Source organism: Atta cephalotes (assembly GCF_000143395.1).
Source record: "Atta cephalotes unplaced genomic scaffold scaffold00081, whole genome shotgun sequence".
NCBI lineage: Eukaryota > Metazoa > Arthropoda > Insecta > Hymenoptera > Formicidae > Atta > Atta cephalotes.
The window spans coordinates 405,871-432,971 of NW_012130145.1; the positions used below are offsets into that span (position 1 = coordinate 405,871).

At 31.4% G+C, this 27,101-nt stretch overlaps 4 protein-coding genes across 4 annotated transcripts; 2 read left to right on the top strand and 2 right to left on the bottom strand.

Moving 5' to 3' along the window:
- Window positions 1–660: 660 nt before the first annotated feature.
- On the bottom strand, window positions 661–2,622 carry LOC105624526. The gene has a single exon (XM_012205885.1). It carries the CDS (start codon window positions 2,620–2,622, stop codon window positions 661–663), a length of 1,962 nt encoding a protein of 653 aa, XP_012061275.1.
- Window positions 2,623–6,082: 3,460 nt separating this feature from the next.
- Window positions 6,083–9,208, top strand: LOC105624561. The gene is made up of 6 exons (XM_012205922.1): window positions 6,083–6,254; window positions 6,659–7,345; window positions 7,499–7,825; window positions 7,925–8,186; window positions 8,286–8,755; window positions 8,856–9,208. Exons 1-6 carry the CDS (start codon window positions 6,083–6,085, stop codon window positions 9,206–9,208), a joined length of 2,271 nt encoding a protein of 756 aa, XP_012061312.1.
- Window positions 9,209–10,748: 1,540 nt separating this feature from the next.
- Window positions 10,749–18,154, bottom strand: LOC105624527 (Bardet-Biedl syndrome 4 protein homolog). The gene is made up of 10 exons (XM_012205886.1): window positions 18,073–18,154; window positions 17,631–17,770; window positions 16,037–16,149; window positions 15,860–15,954; window positions 15,430–15,592; window positions 15,000–15,153; window positions 14,523–14,645; window positions 12,347–12,518; window positions 11,130–11,320; window positions 10,749–10,871 (listed from the first exon to the last, which is right to left on the bottom strand). The coding sequence occupies exons 1-10, from the start codon at window positions 18,152–18,154 to the stop codon at window positions 10,749–10,751; spliced, it is 1,356 nt and encodes a 451-aa protein (XP_012061276.1).
- A 2,403-nt stretch (window positions 18,155–20,557) lies between these two features.
- On the top strand, window positions 20,558–23,308 carry LOC105624528 (solute carrier family 35 member F5). The gene is made up of 8 exons (XM_012205888.1): window positions 20,558–20,719; window positions 20,898–21,035; window positions 21,122–21,178; window positions 21,717–21,980; window positions 22,054–22,236; window positions 22,424–22,740; window positions 22,841–23,089; window positions 23,239–23,308. Exons 1-8 carry the CDS (start codon window positions 20,558–20,560, stop codon window positions 23,306–23,308), a joined length of 1,440 nt encoding a protein of 479 aa, XP_012061278.1.
- The last annotated feature ends 3,793 nt before the right edge of the window (window positions 23,309–27,101 follow it).

The following is a 27,101-nucleotide window of genomic DNA, read 5'->3' on the forward strand; positions in this document are numbered from 1 at the left end:
AGAGAGAGAGAGAGAGAGAGAGAGAAAGAGAGAGAGATACGTAGACTCATGTGTATTTTCGTAGATTCTTAAAATAAACTCGATTTCTCTTTAGAATATTACTTTAGCGTCCACTCGTTAACGCGACATCATTACTTCAACAATTATATCGCGAAAAGAGAACTTTTTTTGGATAATCGACAGACAACATAGCTGATAGCATATTTTATGCTCGAGAGCGTTGTGAATGAAACAGCTGTTGATCGAATTATCGCGATCCAATCTGGCACTGTCATGCAAGAATATATAAATGTATGTGTGTGTGTGTGTGTGTGTGTGTATGTGTATGTATGCGAGCCAATTTATCAAATACAAAGTTTTCTGTAATTAAAATAAAAATTTGAAATTGTAACTTTAAATAATCACTAATGAAAAGCCTCATAGACATAAGTCAATTGAAAGTAAACAGTCTTTACTCTATTCAGTAGAAAAAGCAGCTTTACAACTGTTGTAAAATTCTTTAATATTAGTCTTAGTTTCTCATTGAATTTAAATGTATAAACTAATCATATTTAAGAATCTTACAACAGTTGCAAAGCTGCTTTTTCTGCTGAACGCAGCCTTCGCGTACCAACATGAACTATATATATAATATAACTATATATATAATATAACGATGATTTACTGAAGAAACAGTGACTTGTATGATGACCTCTTGGCGAAATAAATTTCCGCGAGAAACACCAGGATGCAAGAAAGTAAACTAATCATAAGCCCGATGAAAGTAAGAGAGTAATGCTCCATGGTCAGTTTAATCTTTCTCTCGCTCTTGTCTATCTTTCTTTTCTGCTTAGCCACATACAGCGGATAAGTCACTTGCTCATACCACAAATGAACAAAACCCATTTGTTGCATTCGTAGCAATAATCCGTTGATTCTGTCTCGATAAGGTGAGTGAAGCCTTATTATGTAAGACAATGTGGAAGTGCTCGGACATTCTTCGACTATATGGAGTAGATCGTTGCCGTCTACATCGTAATATCTAGACTTGTCTTCCAAGTTGACCAACGAGAGACGGATGATGCCGATTTTCTTATCAAAGATTACGGAGTCGAAGGTAGACTTTTTAGAAATTAACAATTCAACTTTACTCCGCAATTTGTTATCCAGAGTGGTATTCCCCAAAAACGTATTCTCCTTGAAGTTGTTATACTTAGTAATGATAGTAAAATTCGAGTAAGCAACATCTTCCAAAGTATTTAATTCAGGATAATGAAAGGGATTGCTCAAGCTAAACATGAGACAACTTTGATAGAGACTGGTGACGATGAGTCCGAAGAAAAGCGTGCCGATCAAAAAGGCTCTTTGAGCGGTCGTACTACCGGCGCTACCACTGGCCTCCTTCAACGGATAACACGAGGTTTCGATAAGGTCGAAGCATGACGAAACATAAGGATGTATTCTCAGTGGCAAATCCGATCGCTGTGAAAGAATGTATCCTGTCGTTCTTGTCAAGGGAAGGAGAACGGCCTTTCGTCGACGAAACGAAACGCTGCAGTATTTTATGAGGAACCATAGAACGGACACGAGAATATTGTATATCGCGAGAGCCACCCACAGATTAGACGCAAATGACATTATTGGCATATATGATTTCGGCATGAAACCAGCTGTGAGTGTGATCAAGCATACCTTGTCCTCATAAAGGCTAGCTATGAATTCGTACCTTCGATATTCTTTATATTCGTGAACAAGGAAATTAATAATGATTATCTCCGATTCACCATCCTCAATGTATTGAAGAGCACGAAGAAATGGATCATATGAATTGACCAAATGAGGAAGCTCAATGATACGAAACTTAGTTCCCATTGTTTGCTCCAATAACAACTTCACTTTCATGTCCAGTTTGTCAAAATTTTCACTTTTATTCGAACGATTCGTATCATTGTCGAATGTAACTTTTAAAGGTGAAAACATAACCACGTGTATAGGATATCCGTTCAAGTTTTCAAAGTTGGTATAGAGCTCGACATTATCTTCCTGGTCCATTAAACAAATCTTACGTATGACGCCATATTTGTTTTGTCGATTCTTTTCGAATGGTAGATATCTTCTTAGACATCGAAAGTCGTCTTCTATCAAAATAATGACGATCCTATAGACACCGTAGAGCTTCCAAACTGTCTGAAAAATCTCTCGCGGCGAAATCGTGTTTGTAGTGGTGACAATTATTAAATATTGATTGACAGCCTTCCAAATATGGCTTTGTTCATGTATAAAAGAATTCAAAATATTCATATTATCAATGATGAATATCCATGTAAGATCAACGCGACTCTGCCACGTATATTTCCGTGAGAAGTTATTTGTTGTAATTTTGTAGCTAACAATAGATTCACTCGCTATGTACTTGGATAAAAGATGTACGACATTAGATTGATCATCGGAAGAAACGAGACAAAATATCGATGAAGAAAATATCTGCTTGCTTCGAACGTAATTCAAAATAATTTTCAAGTTTTCATCTTCTGATCTCGATACGTTATTTTTTACAATGATTTTGTACGTTCTATCTGCCGTAGTCTTCGCCACCGTTATTGTTGACAACATCAACAAATAAAACAGTATTGCTGATGACATTATGAATGTTGTTTTTTAAAAATTTTCAATTGTATCGATGCAAACGCGATTCAACAGGAACCGCTTCACAAACAATGATAAAACAAGTCAGAAAGTAAAACACGAGTTTTATATAGATACAGGTCAATACAATATAGTCAATACAATATATAGTTATTTTAACTATATACAATATAGTTAAAAGCAAATATATATATAATATATATATATATATATATATATATATATATATATAATTAAAGGTTGTCGCTACAGTAGATAGAAATCATGGACGTGATGCCTAGAGAGAAATACCGAGAATTAATCGCGATACAAAAGCATCGTTAATGTTCCAAGTGGTTTTATTGCACTTTGCAACGAGTTCGTGCATATGTATCACATACATCTACTAGTCGTGATTAATATTTGATGTTTCGTGATGATGTGAAATTGAAGAGGAAGCGTCATATAGTATATTCATTGCGCTATCAATTTGAAAAGAGAATATTGAAATGAAATTTATCATCATATGTATGTCGAAATATGTTCTAGGAAAAGGTCGAAATTTATCTTTTCTTTTTTTCGTTCATTTGAAGACATATTAATTCTCTGTCAAGCACCGTAGCACCGGAGAAAGTGACGTGAGTGATGAAATAGATGGACATTCATTCAAATATTTATCCAAATATCCTTTTTCTTGTTCACGAATTCTATTATATTGCTGAAATCGACAGCGAATGTATAATATTATTTATTTTCTTTCTCTGCAAAATATTAAAATAATGTTATTGTACTATTGCTTGTTTCTATGATCCGGATGTGAGTTTATTTAAACTTGGACAATTTTAAGGAACAATTTAAAAGAGGAATTTATTGTATGTATATTGCTGATAAAGATATGGAACGACGAAGAATGAGTGATCAAAGAATAATCATCACATTTGTGTAATCCCGCTTAATTTCCTCTACTAGAAACGTCATCTCGTTTTCCCTCTTATTTTTTTTCTTAATTCCCCTATATTTACTTTGGGTAAATTGAGCAAACGTTTACTTTCCTTCGCATATGTCAACTTCACGATGTGTCATTAAATTAAAAATTTCGTTATACGACGCAATGATTCTCACGCATGTACAGTGGAATTTCCCCCAGCTAACGCTAAATATTCTCAGAAAGTTCGATTTGTATTACCAATGTACCCAATGTTCCGGAAAAATAAAATAATTGTCACAGAATGTATAAATGTTGATAAAATGTTCAGAATATTCTTTATATATTTCACGAAAATCGCGAGCGAGCGAACAATACACATCTTCGCCGACAGAGAATCGCGGCAAAGAGCATTTACTCGTAAACAAGAATCACTTAGGAGAGAATGAATGAAAGGAGCGCAGCACTTCATTCATGAAGTGAGAAAAATTAAAATTTTGCAAAATATATATGGAATATATAATATGGAACATTCTCAAAATATATAACGATATACAAATGAAATTTTTAACTGACATTTGAATGTTTTTTTTACATATCGTAAATATTCGGAATATTTTGAAATATTCTTGGAATATTTTTTAGGGATTTTAGTAGGATGTATTTCTATATCCTGATTTGATCAGATTGATCCCATTTTGATTCAAAACATTAAATCGTTCATATTATTAGCTCAGGATACTTGTAATTATTATTGCACTAATATAAAACGTCCATAAAATATCCTATTTTGATCTGAAAAAATTTTGATCACTATATTGCATTTTTATGCAATATAGTGATAAATTGCATTTTTCAACTTTCGATATATATATGTCATATACATATTATATTTACGTATTTTACGTATATATTATACAGATATATCTTTGCAATTTAATTATTAATTTTTTAAATGTATACATAAATATCTTACAAACATATTAAAAACTATCTTTTGTTTCAGAAAAATTTTATCATATTTTTATATGTTATTAATTTGACAGTTATTGTAGCTAAAGCTTATTTTGTTTTTTTTTATTGTGCAGAATTTATTTTTAAGTAGATACATGGTTATTTATTAATTAACAAAGCAAAAGGAGTTTCAATATATATATTTTACAAAATCGGTTCTATGGACTGTAAGTACTATTTTAATGAAGTAAGTACTGTTTTTTCTATTTTACTAATTATACTAATTATGATTATACTTCTATTTAAAAAAAACACTTTCAGAGGCGCTATGAACACACTCTGATCGAGCTAATTAAGAATAAATAATGAACTCCATTTACATACTCTTCTTTATAGAGATCCGCGTCGTTTTCTCCTTATGGAAAACAAATCCATCTCGCGATATTACGTACTACGTCGTTTGCTTAGACTGTAATATATGTACGTCTATAGTATATTTTGCCAGGTAGTATTGCGAGATGGACTCGTTTTCCGTAAGAAGAAAATGACGCGGATCCTTATAAAGAGTATGCAAATGGAATTTATAATGTCTTATGGATGTAGAATAAGTGGGCATATAAACATCCTCAGTATATATCCTAAATATCTCCTAAATTTCTTCAGATACATACTCTGGATGTTTGAAAATCCCTCGACGTACATTTGTAGGATGTATCTAGGATTAATTTTTACTGTGAATCGTTACTTAATTGTAATGAAATTACAAGTTACAAGTTACTTTTTTTTATGACTGTTAAGCTGAAAACACAATGAAAAGCACAAGCAATAGGAACAAGGAATAAAAGATTTCAACCTATCAGAAAGCGTCATTCTATTATTCATAGTTTCTGAATTCTAAGTTGAAATCTCTTATTCCCTGTTGCCTGTACTTTTTATTGTATTTCCAGCTTAACGATAACGTAGTTACATTTTTTTGGTAACGATAATTTTACAGTTACTTTTATCATTACTTTGCACACGATTGGACATGGTTCGATTGGACACAAGCTACTTATAACGCTTGAGACTAGAAAGCTTCTAGGCATCTGTCCGCTGTAATTAGTGTTTGTCAATTTAAAAAAATAACGAAAAAGTTACTTTCTCAAGTAACTGTAACGAGTTACTTTTAAAAATCGGTAACTAATAACGATAACTAGTAATGGTTACTTTTTTTCGGTAACGAATAATTAATTTTTGTTACTTTTAAAAAGTAACTTTCCTTTCCCTGAATATATGTATTAAAAACGTGTATTTTTTTATGTTTATACAAGTTATTTTAACAGCGACACAACAGTTTTTTGGCAGCGAAATTTTTGTAGCCAATTAGAATAAAATTTTGCACAAATATCTCAAGAATAGTATAAGATAAATGTATTAGTTAGTGGACATGAACCAATTGTTAGACAAAGATAAAATATTTCAAATATTAAGCTTTTATGATATGTATGATTCTAATAAATTTATTACATTTTTATAAACAATAAATTTATTTAAAGTCGTACATACTATTAAAAGTTTAATATTTAAAATTTTGTATCATTTTATTCAACGAATTGGGTCATGTCTACTAACTGTCCATTAACTGATGTATGTACTTTATCAAGCGTACAAAGAGTGATTAAGGGTCTATTAAGTCTCTTGAAACGTTATAAAAATACGAAAAATAATGTGAATAATAAGGTGATAGGCAATAAGCTTATATTTATTAGACCTTATCGACAATCTAAAGAGCGTAATGTATTCATGTCCTTTATACGTATAGAAGTTACACTCTCGAGGAAATTCGATCGAAGATAGACATGCTGGATGTGCCCAAAGTGATGTGACACGATAGTCGAGGGAGAGACGAAAAAAAGAATCAATAACGATAAAGGTGAGTAATGTATGATTTGACTATAAATAATTACTAGAAATATTGGTACGAGAGAACACTGGAAATGATCTAGTGTCAGTCTTAGATCGTATAAATAAGAGAGCACTCACGTCCCTTAAGTTTCGCGAACATGGTACGTTGATATATCTTTACGGTAAAAGTAAATTGGCGAAATTCTTTCTTGTTGCTTGTAAATTCAATTGATTTTTATCTACAGATAATTTGTGAATTTGCTCTGCTGTTATTTGCTTCTCTGCATATAGCATCAAGCAGCAATTACCAATGGTACAACGCTATAGAATTTTGGAGCAACGTCGTTTGCTCTATGAAAGATATTAAAACCATGAATTTTCACAGTATACTTGAGAGTAGTATTAGTTGGAGAAACGCTATTTTTCTCGAACAATATTTCCAGGCTTTTATATACGATGTCACGCGCAAGTGTGAAACAACGATTTTGTCGAGGATTTATACGCCTCCTGATTCAGAAAATCTTTTCGTAAATAATAACGACATAGCTTACAGAGTTGTAAAACGGCCATCGATCTGGAAGATTATATCCGGCGACGCACTTCCTTCTCGAGTAATGCCGTCGAATAATGTAGCTGGAAAGATACGAAAGATACGAAGCGACAAAACCTTTGACGGAACATGGAACATGCACATAATTCTTACAAGAGATGTGCACTTCTTCGATCAAATTTCAAAGGATGGTACGACATTCAAATGGAATTCGCACGATCGATTTATCGTGCTGTTCGCTCGTTTTCCAGAAGAACATGGACTGTCAAATAAAATGAACTCGAGAATCGATGATATCTTGAAAACATTGTGGTTCAAACATAAGGTGCATAAAGTTTTTGTCTCCGAGGTGATACTCATAAACGACACCATTCGAATTGATCGAACTGTTCGCACTTACAATCCATTTATCAAAGTCAACAATTCTGGTTTGTAGATTTTTTTCCTTAGAGTAAATTCATAATGCCAAGACTATAGTGAAATAATTGAATGGATACACAAATCATTTTATATATCCATATAATTTCTGTATGCATAGAGAAAGATAATAAAAAATATTTAACACATCTACTTGATTTCAGTGTGGGGTCGAGTCGAAATTATAAATGTAACAACAGCGGAAGAAGCATCAAAAATGCTGTTACATTTAACATATCGCCGCACGAAAAATATGAATGGATATGTATTAAAAGTTGGTTATTTTAAGAAAAAAGAAAAATCAATCATAGAATCGATAAAAGGTCAATCGATTACACGTTATAGTTACGCTGATGTCTTCAAAGAATTTGACGAGAAAGTGCTAAATACAATTGCTCAAGACATGAATTTTCAAATAGAATACGTACATCCGGCGGATAATAAATGGTTTGGTTCTCAATTGTTTAATGGAACGTACGTCGGTGCTATAGGTACTTAGTGATATTTCAAATTATTCGCGATATATATAAGTTCCTATTTTTGTTTCTGTTTCTTTTGAATATCCGATAGTATACAGTCAGCTTACACAGGTGACATAGTGTACGGTAGAACGGACATCTGCTTCATATCTTTCTTCGTAAAGAAATACAGTATAAATCCCAAGGAAGATGTAGACTTTAGTTCATACGTAGACTTTGACAGAATATGCATGGTTGTCCCTAAAGCAACCAAGATACCTAAAGGAATTCGAATATATCATTTTTTTCCGTTGTCAATTTGGATCTGTTTGATATTGACGCACATTTTCACGTATTTAATATGGTACTTTCTGCAAGTCTTTACTCCAAAAAGGTACAGTACTCGTATCTGAATGACGTTAACGACGCGAATTATTTCATTGACAATGAGTGAAAAAAGTGAAGATACATTGTGATACATACTTACTTTCAGGACGATAAAGAGAAATTTACGTGCAACGATCTATCGATCGTTCCTATTGAATGCAGGTTGCCCCCAAAAATTGCCAAATACAAACGCGGAAAGGATATTACTTTCAGGCGTTTTTCTTGTTAACATTACTTTAGTTGGAATTTTCAATGGTATTTTGTATAATAGTTTCGCATATGACATGTATTATCCAGACATCGACAATCTTTATGATCTTGACGTTTCGGGATTGCCGATATCCTTATCTTCCGCTAGCCTAGTCGATCTCTTTGACAACGATGATAATGACGTCGACTCCTCACTCATGCGAAACTTGCAAAAGAAAATACAATTCAATGAAAATGGTATAATCAGCACAGCTCATTATCGTAATACCTCGGCATTCGCTAGAGAAAGCTATTTTCCCGTTATCAGCGAGGAATTAGCTGATGCGGACGGTGGGCCATTACTTCATCTTGTCAAAGAATGTCCCGGTACGAAAAATATAATAACAAGTACTTATAGAAATTCTAATTAGCTTAAATATGCCTGTGTAATAATAAATAGTTAATATTACATGAGTATAAATTCTAGGTAAATTCTACTTGTCGTATTTGCTGCCCAAGAATTCAATTTTCAACGAAAAGATAAACACATTAATCAATCATTTGAATCAGGCCGGTTTACCGACGTTATGGTATCAATATATTGTTAATGCCTTCGACGTTCACAAAAAGTTATTGTCCAAAGAAATATTAGCTCGAAATAAAAAGAAAATGGGCAGCTTCGTGCCATTTAATCTAGCTGATATGCAGTCATCTTTCTACATGCTACTGATAGGATTATTAATATCCACGATAGTATTTTTTCATGAGAAGAACTGGCTAAAAGTACCATTGTTGCATATTGAAAAACCAAATGATAAATCTACATGCATTAATCATTGAATCATTGGTAGAGTCGCGTCTTTTTTTTCAACTTTTGCAATTTTTTCAGAGATTAAAATTGCTCAAATGACATAAACTTAAATGATATATGCCTGTATCAGACACAATTATAAACGAAATTATGAAAAAAAATACTTTCTCTTTTTTTCTCATAATTCCATATTTTTTCTCTCTCGATCATTTCCAATTTCTTCCAATGAGGCTACCTTCATAATCCAAAGGTATGGAAATCATAGTTCTCGACAATTGGTATCAAAAAATTAAGTAGATACAAATTCAATCTTGTCATTATCGATTTTTTTTCAGAAAAAATGTATTTTGATTCAGTAGCAATCCCTTGCATCCTTCTGAAGGATATGGGAGTTTCCTCCGTCTTGAAATAAGGGTATTAATTATGGATTGTAACAACATTCAACCTTGACACTTTCAGTAAAAATGCTCAAAATCTGTACATTTTGGAAAGTCTACCTTCTCTTTAAGCGATCTCGACCGGGCTTAAATATATATATACAATTTTTATGTTTTACATGAAATAAAAAGTTACCCACTGTCGCTGGGTAACAAAATCATTACATTGGCCTCTTGGTCTGACAAATAGACAGAACAACGAGAATGCATTGTTTGTAGTGGTATTGTTGCTGTTTCTCATGACAGAGATTCTCAAGGTATCATGGGTTTGCTTTCCGCACTCTGGGAGATTGTTTTTTTCGTAATTGTTTTCACAAATTTGGAGAATTAATTGATTTTTAGCACTATTAAATAGCATAAACTTTATCTTATATTGTTCTACATCGCAGCAATTTTGTTTGATTTTTTTTGGGCAATTGTTCAAACCCAAAATTATAAACAATTGAACAAATCAGCATCAAACTGACAAAGCATGTTTAACGGTAAAAGTAATTTTTTTTTTAATAAAATAATTTCAAAAATACTTTACAACGTAGGATTCGCAAATACGTACATTATGTATGTTAATACAAAATAATTACAAAATAATTACAAAATATCTATAATAACATATATATTACAGTATTATATCATAAACGAAATGTGTTACGGTAAAAGATATTAAAATACAGGTACTTATTCTATTTGCATTAAAGAAAACTTTAAATAAAACTCAAGAAATCATGTCATTTATGTAATATTAGGAGATTATTGCTAATAATATTGTCAACAAAATTAAATATATGTGTATACGAATACATAGCATATCTTTTTTAATTCGATAAATTTAATAAATAAACTCTCGATACACACATACACACAGACAAAATTCTTTTCACACACATAGTCTCTTTTTTATAATTTCATTTTATTATTCTAAATGTACCTATATATGTACTTTTCAAAACAAAAACGATACATACATGTAATATGTGTAATTAATTTGTAATAAAACACACTCATTTATGTAAAACGCACTCTCCAATAGAAATGTGTAATTGCAAAGCTTCTTCTCTTTGATTCTTTTTTCTAATAAAATCTTTGAAAATAACACGAACACTTTAATATTATCGCATGACAAATGACATGATTTTTAAACTTCGTCAGGACTCAATTGTCGCTTTTCATATTTTTCCGTTGATACTTCTTGACCGATAGTCGATTCCGTTTTTTCGCGTTGTAATTTCTTTAATAATTTGTTTGCCATTTGTGATATCTATATGTTATGATACATCAATGTAATACATATAATTATGACATGCAACTAACACAATACACCAAGATATATACACTAAATATATACCTGTATATGTGTACACACACACACACACACACACACACACACACACACACACACACACACACACACACACACACACACACACACACACACACACACACACACACACACACACACACACACACACACACACACACACACACACACACACACACACACACACACACAAATTACCTGCACATCGACTTCAACGACAGCCATAATGTCATTGAGCGCTGTTAAAATTTCAGCGGCATCAGCTTTCCCGCGAGCATCAAGTACCACAGCATAATTGATCAAAATTAATGGATCCTGAGGAGCTAATGCGTGTGCTTTCGTCAATGATCTTTCGGCACCTTCCAGATCATCCAAACGTTTTAGAGCCACTGAGATAAGAAGAGAAAAAAGAATTCATATTTCAAAAAGGAAATACGTTCTACTGATAATAAAACTCTAGTATAAGACTTCTTTTTGGATGGCCGCGTTCTTGTTTCGCTAATCACTAATAAGATTAATGGCGAATTCGAAAGAAGCACTAGTGCGCACTGATACATATTAAAGCCATTGTTTACTGATTTAATTTGAATATGAAAATGAAATTCAAATATTATATTAATTCAAATTATAAAATACATATTTGGAAGTTTGGGATGTGTCCGGAGCTCGAAGAATCTTCGTGAAGAAATTATGTCCGTGGTGGCGATATGAAATAATTGAGACTCGCGATTGCGATTGTGAAATTTTCCTTTTTAATCTGATATGTATACGTGTTGTCTCTATGGAGTCTTACAGTCGAATCTCTGCTTTATCTCGCTCGTTCCGTGCTCTGTTCGAGAACTTTCTTATAAAATAAAAATATTGTTTCCGCAGGTCGTTACTATTTATTATCACTGTTGTTATATTTCAAATAAGTTTGTTTAAACCGCGGAAGATAATAATTATTACATATTATTATAATATATACAATTTACAGTAATATAATAATAATAATATGCATTTCATTTTGATTTACGATGCATTGTGAGGAAAGTATTTGACGCGAACTGCCATAAGAAACAGCAGAGGCATTTAAATGTCTGTATTGTTTCGTCGAAATGTTGTGTGTACAGACAACGTTGTATTTTCTCCAAAATTCAACACAAAATTCTTCGTCTTATACAATAATTGTGGCGATAAAATTGTCGCTACACATATTTTACCTAATAAACATTGAGTATTTCACGATTTAATCGATTTCTATGTTTATTTATAGACATATCTTTACGTTATTTTGTACAAGACAACTAAATGTGCACCAGTAGTGCACACTAAGTGTGTCTAATTGAATTCATTGTAATTAAATTAGCCTTTTTTTATAGTGGATAATAAAATTATATAAAATATAAAGTCTTAAATTTGTTTTTTGTACTTACAACCTAATAACAGATATGGCATAGGATTCTTCGGTTCAGCACTGATTGCAGCACATAAGTAAATCGCGGCTGATGCAGGCTGTCCAGTGGTAAGAAAAACGATCCCCAGGTTGCACGATGGAACGCAAGACATCGGGTTCAAATAATGTGCTCGCTTCAACGAGCTAATAGCCTACGAAATATTGCAAAGGAACATTGTTAGAAATGTTTGTGAATTTCCAATACCCTTACAATAAAAATATGCAGTATTTATAAACCATATTACGTTTTGCTGTGGTTTTACAATATTTGTAAATTTACAATAGAAATTTATTGTGAATTTACAAAATTGGCGCGCTGCGTATTAAAGATTTGCATATACTTCACCACAAAATATTATTGTATATATTTCGTAATATAACTATTTTTAATTTACAGCACATTTTTGTTGGATAAAAACTTTCAACTTTTGGAAATTTACACCAGAAATTTCTTACAGTAAATATTTTGATTTTGCATTCAGTCTTTCGCATTATCTTGTCGATAATGATTCAAATTTCCTTTCTGATTGCATCGCTTCTAAAAGAATTCATCTATAACGTGGATTAAATTCGTGAATAAAAATCATTGCCTTATATTCTATTCTTTTCTTTATATCAATATCTTGATTTTAAATTGATTACGTTATCTATCTTAAAGCCCTTTTCATTGAGACTTAAAGTACTTCGATTCTAATGAAATAGTGTTAGAATTATTGGTTTTCGCCGATTTCGGATCCAAAATTTAAAAATTCAAAATGGCTGAATCAATATGGCAGATGGAAATGTTATGGAAATGCTGAAAATCTTCCGATTTCGGCGAAATGTAGTGTTAAAGGATTTTTGGGTTCGCGTATTTCGAATCTGAACTTAAAATTTGAAAATAAAAAATGGCTGAACTAATATGGACGCACATTTGTGTGATAATCTCACATAAAATGACTTTATACATTACTAAAAAAATATTATAGGTTTGGAATAGAAAGTTATTTTCATTGAAAAGCACACATACAAGCGCGTATAATAATTTATGACTGTAACGATTTTTTCTGAGAGGAGCACGCACAGTTGGCGCCATTTTTTTTAAAAAGATTTATATTATTAATCTAAAAATTCTTTATAATCACTTATTTCCTTTTTTGTTAGTCGATTGCGATTTTATTATTATTATTATTTTATTATTTTATATTATTTTTATTATTTTTCTAACAAACTGATAATAAAATAAAGTAATAAAATCAAATAAAATTGTAAAAGGAGTGTAAGGCGTCAGCGCGATACTTTAAACGCAATATTATTTATTCTTGCAATAAATAATTAATTACAATATTAAATTTGTGCAATATTGAATATACTGTATATACTGTATATACTGTATATATTGAATATACTGTACGTTTCGAGTCATCTTCAGTGATGTCGATAATGATAAATTAGTGATTGATAAAATTCTGCATGTAGACATATGATAGTTGCTTATGTCTTATAAATAAATATTACAAATTTCGTTTTCCCGAGTATGCTACGTTTGACAAATCATACCACATAGTGCAAAACGGTATAGTAAAACTTGTATATCAAATGCAAATATCAAATTTCAAATTATATCATTGAACTGTTTTTTAGCAATTAGATCAAATGAAACGTTATATTTCGTCATGCATTTGAATAACTGACTATCCATAACTCGTTAGCGGAAAAATATATGAATAAAAGTCTTCCTTTCATTTCTCTTTTCTTTATATACATATTATATATTAAGGTATATTGTTTCTAAGAAATGTAGTAAAAGTTTAGTTCCTTTTAATTTTTTTTAACGAATAGCAAAGGGTCATATTCACGTCACAATAGAGTCACAATAGTCAGGAAGAAGATATGATGTCACTGTGAGATGATTGTCATAACAAAATAACATATGTACAAAGATATGTTATAATACAAAAATATTCGCACATCATCGTGACATTGCTATAATATCACATTTGTGATAAAGCGGACATTGGCACGTCACCGATGGTTGTAACTATGACATTTTTTGCTATGGAGGAATATTACTATAAATTGAGTCATCACTTCAAATAAATAAAGGAATTTCAGAAAAAAAGCGATAAAGATAAAGATGAAGGTAAAGCAAAAGAAAAAAAAAAAAGATAACTCACCGCAACATACTTTTGTTTCGCGTAAAGGCACATTCCAATGTTGTTCCAAAGGATCGAAGATTCTGGAATGGTCTGTGCCGCAACTTTATATTTCGATAAAGCCACATCATACTCTCGATGACTCTGGAAAATATAATATATGACTCTGGAAAATATAATACGCTGTCCAACGAAGCAAAGAAACAAATTCTACGAAGAATGCAAAGTAAGAATAAATAAATCTTAATACTCTAACGAATATGCATTTGTAATAGAATATGCCTTCATAGTTGTTTATAATATATTAGCAAAGCAGAATAACGCTTTACCTACTTTATAAATCAAACAAAATTTAAATAATCGAAAATTAATTTGATGAAAATAATCAGAACGAACATATGATTAGAGTACAAGATGTCAATTGATTACATTTTTTCGTGAATTAAAGAGAAGTGCTCAAAGAAACGTTACTGTATGAATTTCTATAAATTTGTGCACCTGCATTACATAAGCCATAGGCAAGATTGCCTTGACGCAATTAGGCGAATGAGCCAAAGCTGCTCCAAATTGTTGAAATGCTCGTTGTGTATCTCCGATTTTAAGATATAAGAGACCCAGTTCTGTCGCTGCATCTATACTCTGGGAATTCCCGCTAAGAGTAAAGAAAGTGTCGAAAGTTTAAGTTGTATTAAAATGAGAGAAACGCTAAAAGAAAGGAAACAAGAAAGCGATAAAATAAGAAAAGTGTTAAGAAGAAAAACGGTAAGCTAAGAAAACATGTTGAAGATGTGATAAAAAAAATTACTCTATTCTACATGTAATAAATATTTTTAATTTGTTCGCAGCTAATGGTATAAAAATTAACATAATTTAATTTTTAATTCGCGCGATTCATAACTACGGCTTGTGATTCATATAACTTACTTACTTTAAAGCTGCCGTATAAGCGTTTTTAGCTTCTGGAATCATATCGTCTAAGAGATAAAGTCTCGCAAGATCAATATTGGGCAATTCACTTTTAGTTAATTCCGTGGATCTTTTGAAATATTTTTTACCCTCTTGTAATTGATTCAATTTTACATAAGCCTCGCCTGAAGACGAAAAAGAAAATAATTCCGTTGGACAGAAAGTGTTATTTTACTTAACAGTTAAACTTTATAACTTTAATTATGCTCAAAGCAAATACTTGAAACGCGATTACATACTTATTTATACGAGTGCAACATCGAACAAAAGTACATTTTCCTCAAAATTAATAAAGTAGCATGAATTCTCTGATAGGTGCATCTGCAAGTTTATAAAGCTTAGCTAATGTGTTGTGCAAAATAATACATCGCATTGTGGAACAAATAACTTGCCAAGGCCATGATATATTTCCCAATCTGGTAGAACAGATATCTTTTCAGCTTCCGCATATGCATCTATCGCGCGTTTGTGACTTCCCATTATCAGTCTAAAAATTGTCGCGTTAATAATTCGTGGTATTCGTCATATATTATATAATTTGTAATTAAGAATAATTTTTAATTACTTACAATGATTTTGCTATCTGTTTAACATTATCAATATTTGTCGAATTCACATTATACGCGGTTTGAAAACAATCCAAGGAATCTTGAATCCTACCCTCCTTTCGAAGAATTAAACCCTATCAATAAGATCATTATATATTATCTGATACGACCGTGTAACAAGGATAAATATTGGTTGTTTATAATTATTCATTATTTACAGGCTGTACGAATAAAGACATTATTCTTTTGTCGAATAGTTTTTAGCAAATTCAGTCACACTTGCATTACTAGATTAGTGCACACTAAAAACTGCTAAGTATGAAATTAGTGATGTTGAAACATATAAAAAATATTTTAAACGATTAAAAACCTAATAATAATATTTATACGTTATTTAATAAAATATTTAATTGTTAAGATTAATTGTATTGCCATTGCATTTAAATATGTTATATCAAGTAATCTTTAATATGTGTACTAATATTATTAATCTAGTGTGAGAGACCAAAATCAATATTTAATTATTTCCACACTTTCCATCATAGTTTGTCACAGGCGCAGACAGTGGCGGATGACGGCAAACTATCAGAGTTGGGTAAGTTAATGTTTTTTTTTAACTGACTAAAGTTAAAGTTAATGGCTTTACAAAATTAATAAAATTAAGTTAAAAATTGTAGGAATAAAAAATTAACTTAACGTAAGTTAAATCAATATTGAATTAATTTAACAAAAAAATTAATTTTGAAAAAATTATTTTTTAGATTTTTTTTAGATGTCTTAATTTTTCTTAAAATGAGATTAATAATTACAATATAGATTATTAAGTAAATTAAATTTTTAATTTTTTTATTCATATGTGATATAAGTATATAACAATATAACTATGTAAATTATATAACTTTAAAAAAAAACAGCCAATACATAGAGAAGATACAAGATCAGTGATTACTTTTTAATAAGTCTTAAGCCATAAGAAATTGACCAATTACAATCGAATGCGAGAAGAATATTTAACTGTAACTGGTCAATTTCTTATGACTTAAAACACTAGGGCTTAAAACACTTATAGTAGATCCAGACTAAGACTTATGGCATAAGGCATAACCACATAAACCAATCAAAGGTATTAGCATCTTAAGAAATTACTTAGATGATCTTAAAATATGAACAGATTACAAATATACACCCTTAGTCTTATTATATCTTATTATTTTTCTAAGATATTTAAAAGAGATAAAAAAATTTTTAGCTTAAAAAAAAGTTAAAAAGTTAATGTTTAAAAGTAACTTAGTTAAGTTAAAATTTAATGCATTAAAAATTAACTATTATTAAGTTAAGTTAAAAGTTATTAACTTTTTAACTTTTAACAGTTTAACTGTAGTTACTATCTAATCTTGCAAACTATCGAAAATTGTTGTCGATTTTAGTGTCAATTTTTATTTTTGTGCATTTTTATTTTGATCAAGTTATGTATCAAGAAGACTTTCGATTATTCTCGAAAAATGTTATACATAAAAAAGTAAGAAAATGTATAGAGGTATGTATTATATACGTAAAATATATCCTATGGTATTTTTGCATGCGATATTATTTAGGAGAATAGTCTCAATTGCACCTTTAAATAATTGGCATATTCGTGACCATTAGATTTCATTAATTCCTGCTCGATGAGTAGTTTGCAAGCGCTGTATTCATGTCTCGTGTAATGTCGATGTAGCAACCAATTGCGACTCTCTATTGCTGCTATGTCTGGTGCTGCGTCCAACAAAACGAACAATAAGAAACGCGATAGAAAATTACATCTGACAAAGAGCAATTCCGATGTGACGCGCATCACAAGATTAATAGAGAATTTTTGCAACGTGAATCCAGATACGACGCTAAAGTTATCCTTTTCTTAACTTTTCTTAACTTGTTAAGAAGAAAATAAATGTGACCTTGACATTCATCGCGTATCTGGCGATAAACTCTCTATTATCTTGTTATCAAAACTCAATCGATAGTGAATCAAGTATACATTTATTTATACTTAAAGTTTTGATTGAATTGAATGATACCTCGTTTGTCTCGATCGTTTCTTGTTCGTTGTACAACAGTGTTTTCTCGTAAACGGCCATTGCTGAGAATATCATTTGCCATTTTTACGAAACTCTAATTTGATCTGTCTCTCTCATGCCCATTCGTTTGATAACTGTTGATAACTGGTTTTCGTAAGTTTGACAAGTTTGATTGCCATGGTAACGAAATGTAAACTCACTTGACGCATCCCGCGTATGGCATAGATGATCCAATTTTTCATTCGCTGGTAACGGAATAGCGTAAACCAATAGTCGCGTTCAACAGACACAACTATTGCAGAAGAATCTGTGAGCGCTCGCTGCTATTGGTGTATTTTTTTATACCCCATGGTGTATTCATAGCTCTTCCGTGAGGAAAGAGGATTCCTTGTTTTTCATTAATGTTTCATAAACTTTCCTTGGCCAAATAAGAAGCCTTCCTTTTTTCAAGGGAGGTTACGAGTTTCCTTGAGGAGGAGGAAGTGCAGTTTTTATAACCAAACAAATCTCCAAATTTATTTTGTAACACCGGTCTTTTTACTTCCGATAGCTTTTAATTTAGATCTATCTCCTCGATAATTATTTTTAGCTTTTTTTTCAAAAATAAACTGTGCTAAAAACATTTTCTCCTTCATATAATAAGCATTATGGCGAATTCGACTGAAAGCACTGACGCATCCCAACAAACGAGAATGAATTAAAATGGATTGAATTTTGTTCCGAATGCGTATTTTAAATAGCGAATACTTTTTTTTGGATTTAATTGGATTCAATTCGATTCAATTGGATGCAATTGGATTGAAAAACTGCATTTCCTATTCAAAATTTTGAATTGAACAGTATTCACAATTGTGTTTGTATGCACAGAAATAGCTAATATTATTTTTAGATTGAAAGGGATGGAGATATGCTCCTTGCAATTTCTATAAATGAATAAAAATACATTGAGAATTGAAAAGCATTCATTTTAACATTCGTGAATCAATATTTCTAAAAATTTGAATCCATTTCAATTCATTTCAATCCATTCTCGTTTGCTGGGATATTAAAACCGTCATACACTGATTTAAAAAAAATAAAAAAATAAAATAAAATGCAAATATCTTGAATTATGAAATATATATTTTATCTACTAGTGGAATAAAATGTATTTCACAATTTAATCGATTTTTATATTTATTTATAAATATATATTTACGCTTTTTGTGTATGTAGAGCGGTTTTAATGTGCATCAGTGCGCACTTAGTGCGTCCAATCGAATTCGCTTAGTTTTATTTTTGTTCATTATTGTTGCAAAATGCTTAATCACAATTTTATTTAATCAACAATGCCTTTAATAATCTTTATTATTCGTAATTCAAGATATTAGGTTTGCATATATTATATATTATGACTGTAGTAGTATTATGCTGTAGTAGGTTAATAAAATCTCTAAAATATTCCTTCCTTCGAGAAGGCAGACTTGAGATCAGTTTATGATACAAGGAGGCATCGAGGAATCCTTCATGGAAGCTTCTTCCATCCTTAAAATAAGGAAGGATTATGAATACAGGTGTTAGATCACCCAGTGGCAACGAGCGCTCCATTTCGCAACATTTGAGTCTGCTGAATGCGACCAATCTATGTGATTGCGCGGAATCGAAAGAGATCGGTTGCACTGCGATTGACTGTACGCACTTATGCAGTGCAAGTGCAACGTAGTGCGCGCCAAATACATTGATAATTCCAAATAATGGAAAATAAAACAGCGAAGAAGAAAGAGGAGAGATAGAGAGGTATATTGTGCCGATATATGTGAATGTTATCAGATGTGATAACACTGACTGACGCACCTGTATTATTAGTGTTGTTATTGTCCATTTTGCTCATTATCACTAGCGCCTCAAGTGCCTCAACGGACCCAAAGAAGATGTAGGCGGCTGTCGGACACAGCCAGACGACGTGCGGTAGAGTCCGAATTTACTTCGTTTCACGATCAACAAACGATATTTCTCTGTTGTTGGAAGGTGCACGAAATCGTGAAAACTGATACAATAAAAGCTCAGCTATTAGCAAGAAAGCGATGTGATGCGGAATCAACGTCGGCTGTGGCTGAGGCCGCAACCAGCCGGTTAGGTTAGGTGTCTTGTCAGAGTGACGTTGAGAAAAAAATTACAAGTCTCGCTTATCACTGATTTGACACCTGCTTATGTGAGTTTGGCCTCGCGCTCGTGCATTCTTGCTGCCTGAATTCTTATACTAAAACGAGCTTGTGGACGTATAACGCATGAAAGATCAGTTTTTCTTTTCCACCTGGTAATTACAAAACTTTCCAATTGTCAGGAGAAAAAGAGAGATAAATATATCACTAGTTGTTATATCTTCCTCTAAATTAAGGTTTCTATTCTATTGATACCAGTTTTATTCATCTTGTGACATAGCAATATTGCATCGTTTTACAGGGATAAATGTATAAATGCAATGTGGTAAAGAAAAGAAGCCAAGATGAGTTGTTCTGTGGAATTACGCCAGCGTAGGCAACAGGGGATGGCGGAGGATCCTCATAAACTCGCGGCGATGATGAATAAATCTCAAAGACTTGTACTAGGACTTTTAGTTCTACTACTGGTCGATATAATTTGGGTTTCCAGTTCTGAGCTTACCAAAGTAAGATCAAACTTTCCATATCTTTTGCCTTCTCCACAAATATATTACAATTAGCTTATTTATCAACATTTGTTACTTGCAATTTGTCAGTGCAATCGATAATTAGATACATTTGAAAATTTTTCTTGTATATACAATTATAATAGAAATCATAGTGATACAATATATATCATTTCAGTACATCTATAGGGATGAAACATTCGAAAGGCCATTTTTTAGTACATATGTAAGAACATCTATGTTTACATTTTATTTGCTTGGCCTGTGCTTTTGGCCACCCTGGCGGGAACAATGTAATAAGCCTGCAACATATATGGTATTATTAAAATTGCATAAAACACATCATTCTTTTTTTTCTCTCCACTTATACATCTCACAGATTCTGATATATTTTACTTTTAGTTTATAGATCCCAATGTTGAAGATGATAACTTTTATTCGGAGGCTAATACAAGTCTAGTAAGTATGTGTGCATGTGTATGTATGGGTGAAAGAAATTATTAGGATTGAGAGAGCTGTGCGTTGTAATATTTTTATTATATGTTAATGATAGTGCAAAATAAAATGTCATGTGCATTGGATCTAATCCAGATGCTTTTTAAGTAAATTGCTCTGGAAAAACGTTAAAAAATATTTTATTGCTATAAGAAAAATTAATCCATTCTATATATTGAAAAAAAGTCTGATAGTAACTATTAAATGTCGAGTAATATAATTTCAATTAAATATTTAATCAACTAAAAATAATTTTACTTTTCTAAATATTTAGTGTTACCGCAAATATGGTAATATAATTAATCGTTTATTAATATTTACTAAATATATAGAAAAGTAAAATTATTTTTAGTTATATTGATCGAAGACTTGATTATAAATTATTTCACTTAAGATTTGATAATTATTACTAGACTTTTTTTGTATATGACGTCACGTATGTGAACTAGAAGATTTTCTCGTTCTGCTATTAATCTAATAACAATTACTCATTTTATCATAGAGTGATCCAACGTTTGTTCCAATAAAAACACCGGATCATTGTGATCGTTCGTCAGGAACGGAAAGTGACGATTCATCCATTCGCTCTGTACGATTCAGCAAACTGGCGGAAGTGCGCCATATGTCCGAAAGTGATGCCACCGAGGCTTTATTGGCACGACTTAGTTATCAAGCCAGTGTCAGAGCTGGAGAACAAGCGAGACGACAAGCTAATAAATTCTCTGTACAAAAAGTGGCTAAGATAGCTCTTATGTTTTGCTTATTTGTAAGTAACAATGTGAAATTCAATCAAACGCATTGTTCTCTCGACATTACGTGTTATCGGAACTGTCTTCTAGTGGTTCATGGCAAATTATACATACCAGATGTCATTGGAGCAAACCCCAGCTAGAATTGTTACTGTATTGTCTTCGACGTCCAGTTTATTCACTTTATTTCTCGCTGCTTCTTTTCCCAGTAATGGAGGAGACAAATTTACGCTGTCCAAATTAGCTGCTGTGATAGTTAGTATCTTCGGACTGGTAAGTTGCAAGTTTATACAACAAAGTTCACACAAATTATAATTAAATTCGCAAATACAATTAAACAAAATAATTCTTAAGCAGAACGTCTAACGTTTCACATTTCCTTTTGAATACAGAGAATAGAAGATATGCACGCGTTAGATATCATGCGATATATGTGGAAAAACATTTTCTTTATTTGCAGGTACTGGTCGGTATTTCAGATTTAACTATAGAAAGTAATAATATGTCAACGGGCATAATATTAGCTCTAGTCAGTGCTTTTTTCTATGCTGCATACATTGTATTTTTAAAAAGAAAAGTAGATCACGAAGACAAGATGGATATACCAATGTTTTTTGGCTTTGTGGGAATATTCAATTTAACACTTCTGTGGCCTTTATTCTTCATTCTTCATTATGGTCATTGGGAAGAGTTTGAATGGCCCAATAGCCACCAGTGGACATTCCTAATTATAAACGGTCTAATTGGTACTGTTCTGAGCCAAGTTCTTTGGCTATGGTAATTTCAATACAATTCAACGTGTTGTCATACATACGGTAATAATAATAACAACTTTTGTACTTTTATGTAACGTGATTGCATTCTATTGTATCTACAGGGGTTGTTTTTTGACATCATCTCTCGTAGCAACAATGGCTGTAAGCTTAACAATGCCCATGTCAATGGTAGCCGATGTTCTCTTGAAAAAAGTTGAGTATCCTTGTATTTTCTATTTGGGAAGTATTCCAATGCTTTTAGCATTCCTGACAGTATCTCTTTTATCTTATTACGACAACTGGGATCCTGTTATGGATTTAATTAAAAGGTTTTTCATCTGGATATGCAGGAAAAACAACAGGTCTACAAGGTAAAGCATGCATTACATGTAAGATATAAATTATATAAAAATCAGAATAACAATATAAATTGACCAGAATTATAATATCATAATATACACGTACTAACACATAACTACACATACATACAAACTATGAAATGAGAAATCAATATTTTCAGGATCCCAGATCTTGAAGCAGAGCAAACGGAATCTTTAATAGGAATAGACAGTGGTGATCATGAAGCTTAACAAGACAATAATGAGAGAATTGAAAATAAAACACCTCGTGTGTTACATACATCATTGTAATGATATCTTAATTAACAAACACACATTTCTCGGTAAGTACGTGCCTCTATCGGCCGTAAACTTTCATTTAAATCATCATAAGTTTTATATCTTATTGCAATAATGATTGTCACAGAATCTTTTACTTTTTCTATGTGAATGTATCGCTTTATTTCATACTAACTTCACAAAATGATATTACTGCCGGACAATAACGATTGCGAGTTAATTTACGACGAATGCAATTAACATGCTTTATTTGTTCGAGCTCACATTATGCATTTCTGAAGCTACCTCTTTTTACATTTCTTATCAATTTATTTTGCAAATGAATGTGGCTTTCATAAACTGTGCCACCAAAATCTGGTAATAACATAATAATTGTTATTTCGAGACTATGCGTCTTTTAGGTCTTACGCTATATCCTATTCTATATAACTGGATTCGCAAAGAACCAGAAATTCAGTGTCTTTACCAAAATCTGTATATACTATATAATAGAGAGTTAATGAAAATCAAAGAAATATTCCTTCATAAGACTATACTTTTCACTAAACAGTAATATTTTTTATGCTATTGAAGCTTTATAACACAATGATTAATGAATAACTTATTAACAAAGGCAAATGGCACTCTGCTATGTGCTAAAAGTAATGTTTTCATAACGGAGCACCAGTGCGTTCTGTACTTATTATTTTAGTATTTGGCTGATTTTAGACGAAGTATTATAAAGAGATAGTTTTACTAAGGGTTACATAGTGAGGAAAGAGAGTGCTATAAAGCTTTGGACCAATAAAAATTTGATGATAGTAAAATGAAGAGTAAGTACTCATTCATAGAGAGTAGAAACTCAATAACACGAGATCGAAGTTTTATATATTCAGCGAGAACAATGATTCATTTATATTTCAAATGTCTAGTCTAGTCATGACACACCTCCATTCGGCTCACATCTCGCTACTAAACATGATTTAATTTCGGGATTTAATTCGGTTACAACTGAAATGATTTATATTTAATTTTTCTTCCGCTTCGATACGCACAAATTTTATCACTATGTGTTCAAATATTAACAAGCTGTAGATAAGATACACGAGTAAAATGAGTATCATAAACTGCGAGGTAAAATGTTTACTGATTTCAAAATTCTGTAACAGATTTGTTAATTATTTGAAAAAATGGACGTGTAAAATTTGTGAAATGGAATATGGAGACTTACATCCTACGTAGTCATAAAATTTAAACTTCACATCTCTTATCCACGGTACACGATTGGAAATCGAAACGTTCATATCTGGCTTTTGAAAAATTGATATACATCTCGACTGATCTCATTCAATTAAGCGACGCTACGTCGTATTTTTATTAAAAATGTTACAATTTCTGACTTTGTGTAAAATGTCTAAAAATTGTATGCATATATATCTACGCTAGAGTACAGCATTGGGACAATTTGAGTAGGGGGGGGGGAGGGGAGGGGGGTTATTTGTATAGAAAGAACACACACATATTTCAAAGAGAAAACAAGTTTATAAGAAAGCAACATCTTTGATGAAAAAAAGTAAATAAAAAGATCAAAGGGAAGGGCAGTTGCAATGTTAAATTAATGATGTGATGTGATATAACAATAAATAATAATGTTGCGTAATATCTTAGAATATAGTATAATGCGATCTATTAAGAGAATTTCGAGTAAATAGTAATTGATCGTTCCTGTAATGTTATAACCAGACTTGAAATTGAATGTGTGCGTTGAAGTCGCACATCAATCGAAAGGTATTTTTCGCTTTCGGTTATGTCCATTATAGAGAGATGGAATCTGATTCCATCATAAGAGACATTTGCTAATGTTCAGATGATGTAAATTGTTCTTCAAAACTGTATTCAAAATTAAAAAAAACGTTTCGACATTTTCTCTCTTTATCAAAACCCAAGACTGGCTATAACTATGTCTATTGTATATTCAGTGTAAATATTATGTTCTAAAGTTAAATTTAAAGTTGTATACATATTATATAAAAATTATGTGATAATAAAGTATAATCCTTAACAATTTCATTTATATATCCACGTTTACGCGGTAATAAGAGAAAATAATTCCAAGACAAGTGAATCTCGACAAACAAAATTTATAATTTGGTTGTATAAAAAATTCGAATAATTAGAAGAAACATGTAATTGACACAATCGTGCCTCGTACAACCTTTTAGGCTAATGTATCAAGTTCTGATTTTCTGAAATAGCGCAATATAGGACTTGAAATATTCATAATTATATTAACTTTCGCGACATGGCACGCGATAACCAAACAAATACACTCGAATTGCACATAAAAGGTAAGAAAATATTACAGAAAATCGTACAGAAATAATAATACATATGATTTTAATATTTGTTACGTTTTTAGTAAATGGACAAAATTTATCAGCAATTTCAGAAAAGTGTAATATCGGCACGTTACGGTATATAATTATGCATACTATTATATTATTGAGTAAGAGCACCGACGAGATATTAAAGACCGACATTCTTTCGAGAGTTTGCGTCCTTGTGTTGAAGTGATTAAAAGTCAAAAACTGATTAACTGACTAATTGCACTAATTTTATGATTATTAATTTAGTAGACGTATTTATGCATTTAGAACTCAATAATGCTCGATTTTTCTTTAAAATTGTGATTTCAGTGTTATCAAAGTTTGATTCTCAACAGAGATGATAATTGCAAAGAAAAAATTATAATTTTTTGGCAATATATAGGATATCACAGCTTTACAAGTATGCATTTATTTATGAATCATTTATGTAACAAAAAATCATGTATTAGCCAAAATTTAATAATGTATTAGCCAAATATTTATGTTAATAATAGCAAATTTATATTAATTGTCGATAATGTCAGTGTTCTTCAATTATTTCTGTCCTTGGGGTCCTTTTTATATCGCCGAAAATTTGCCCAGGGTTAACGGTTTTTAATAATATCTTGTCAATGGTAAAAATAAATAAGATCTTGTTCACTTTTTGCTTACCATATTCTTAATATTAGAATTCCTTCCGATCCATCTTGGCCTAAAATACCTCCACGTTATTCAAGCAACATTACCGATGACATTATTGAACCTCCATGTGTGATCACTTTGACAGGAACTCCTAGAAAAGGTCGCAGTGTAGTGCAAACTGTTGCAAGCCGGTAAGTTTCAAGCATTTCAGATACTGCTATAAATGTAAACAACATAACTTTTATGTCGTGATGAGATAAAAGTATTGCTGCATTTCTTATTTTTTCTCTCTTTTCTTATTTTATTTTAGACATCTCAAATCAAGATTAAATCAAGAGTGCGAAGCAATCACGCAAATACCGAAAAGAATACCTGGCTGTTTTGATCCACGTTTTAGAAGGCATTAATTTCTCCAAGATAATATATTTCATATTAAATTTATGCTTTGTAATAATTTGTGACTTTATGGCAAGTCAGTTCTTTACTGTGTCACACACACACACACACACACACACGCGCGCGCGCGCGCGCACACACACATATATATATATACAGGGTTGGTAAGTTAATGTTTTTTTAACTGAATAAAGTTAAAGTTAATGGCTTTACAAAATTAATAAAGTTAAATTAAAAGTTGAAGGAATAAAAAATGAACTTAACATAAGTTAAGTCAATATTGACTTTTAACTTAAGTTAAAAAAAAAGTTAAAAAGTTAACGTTTAAAAGTAACTTAGTTAAATTAAAAATTTTAAATGTA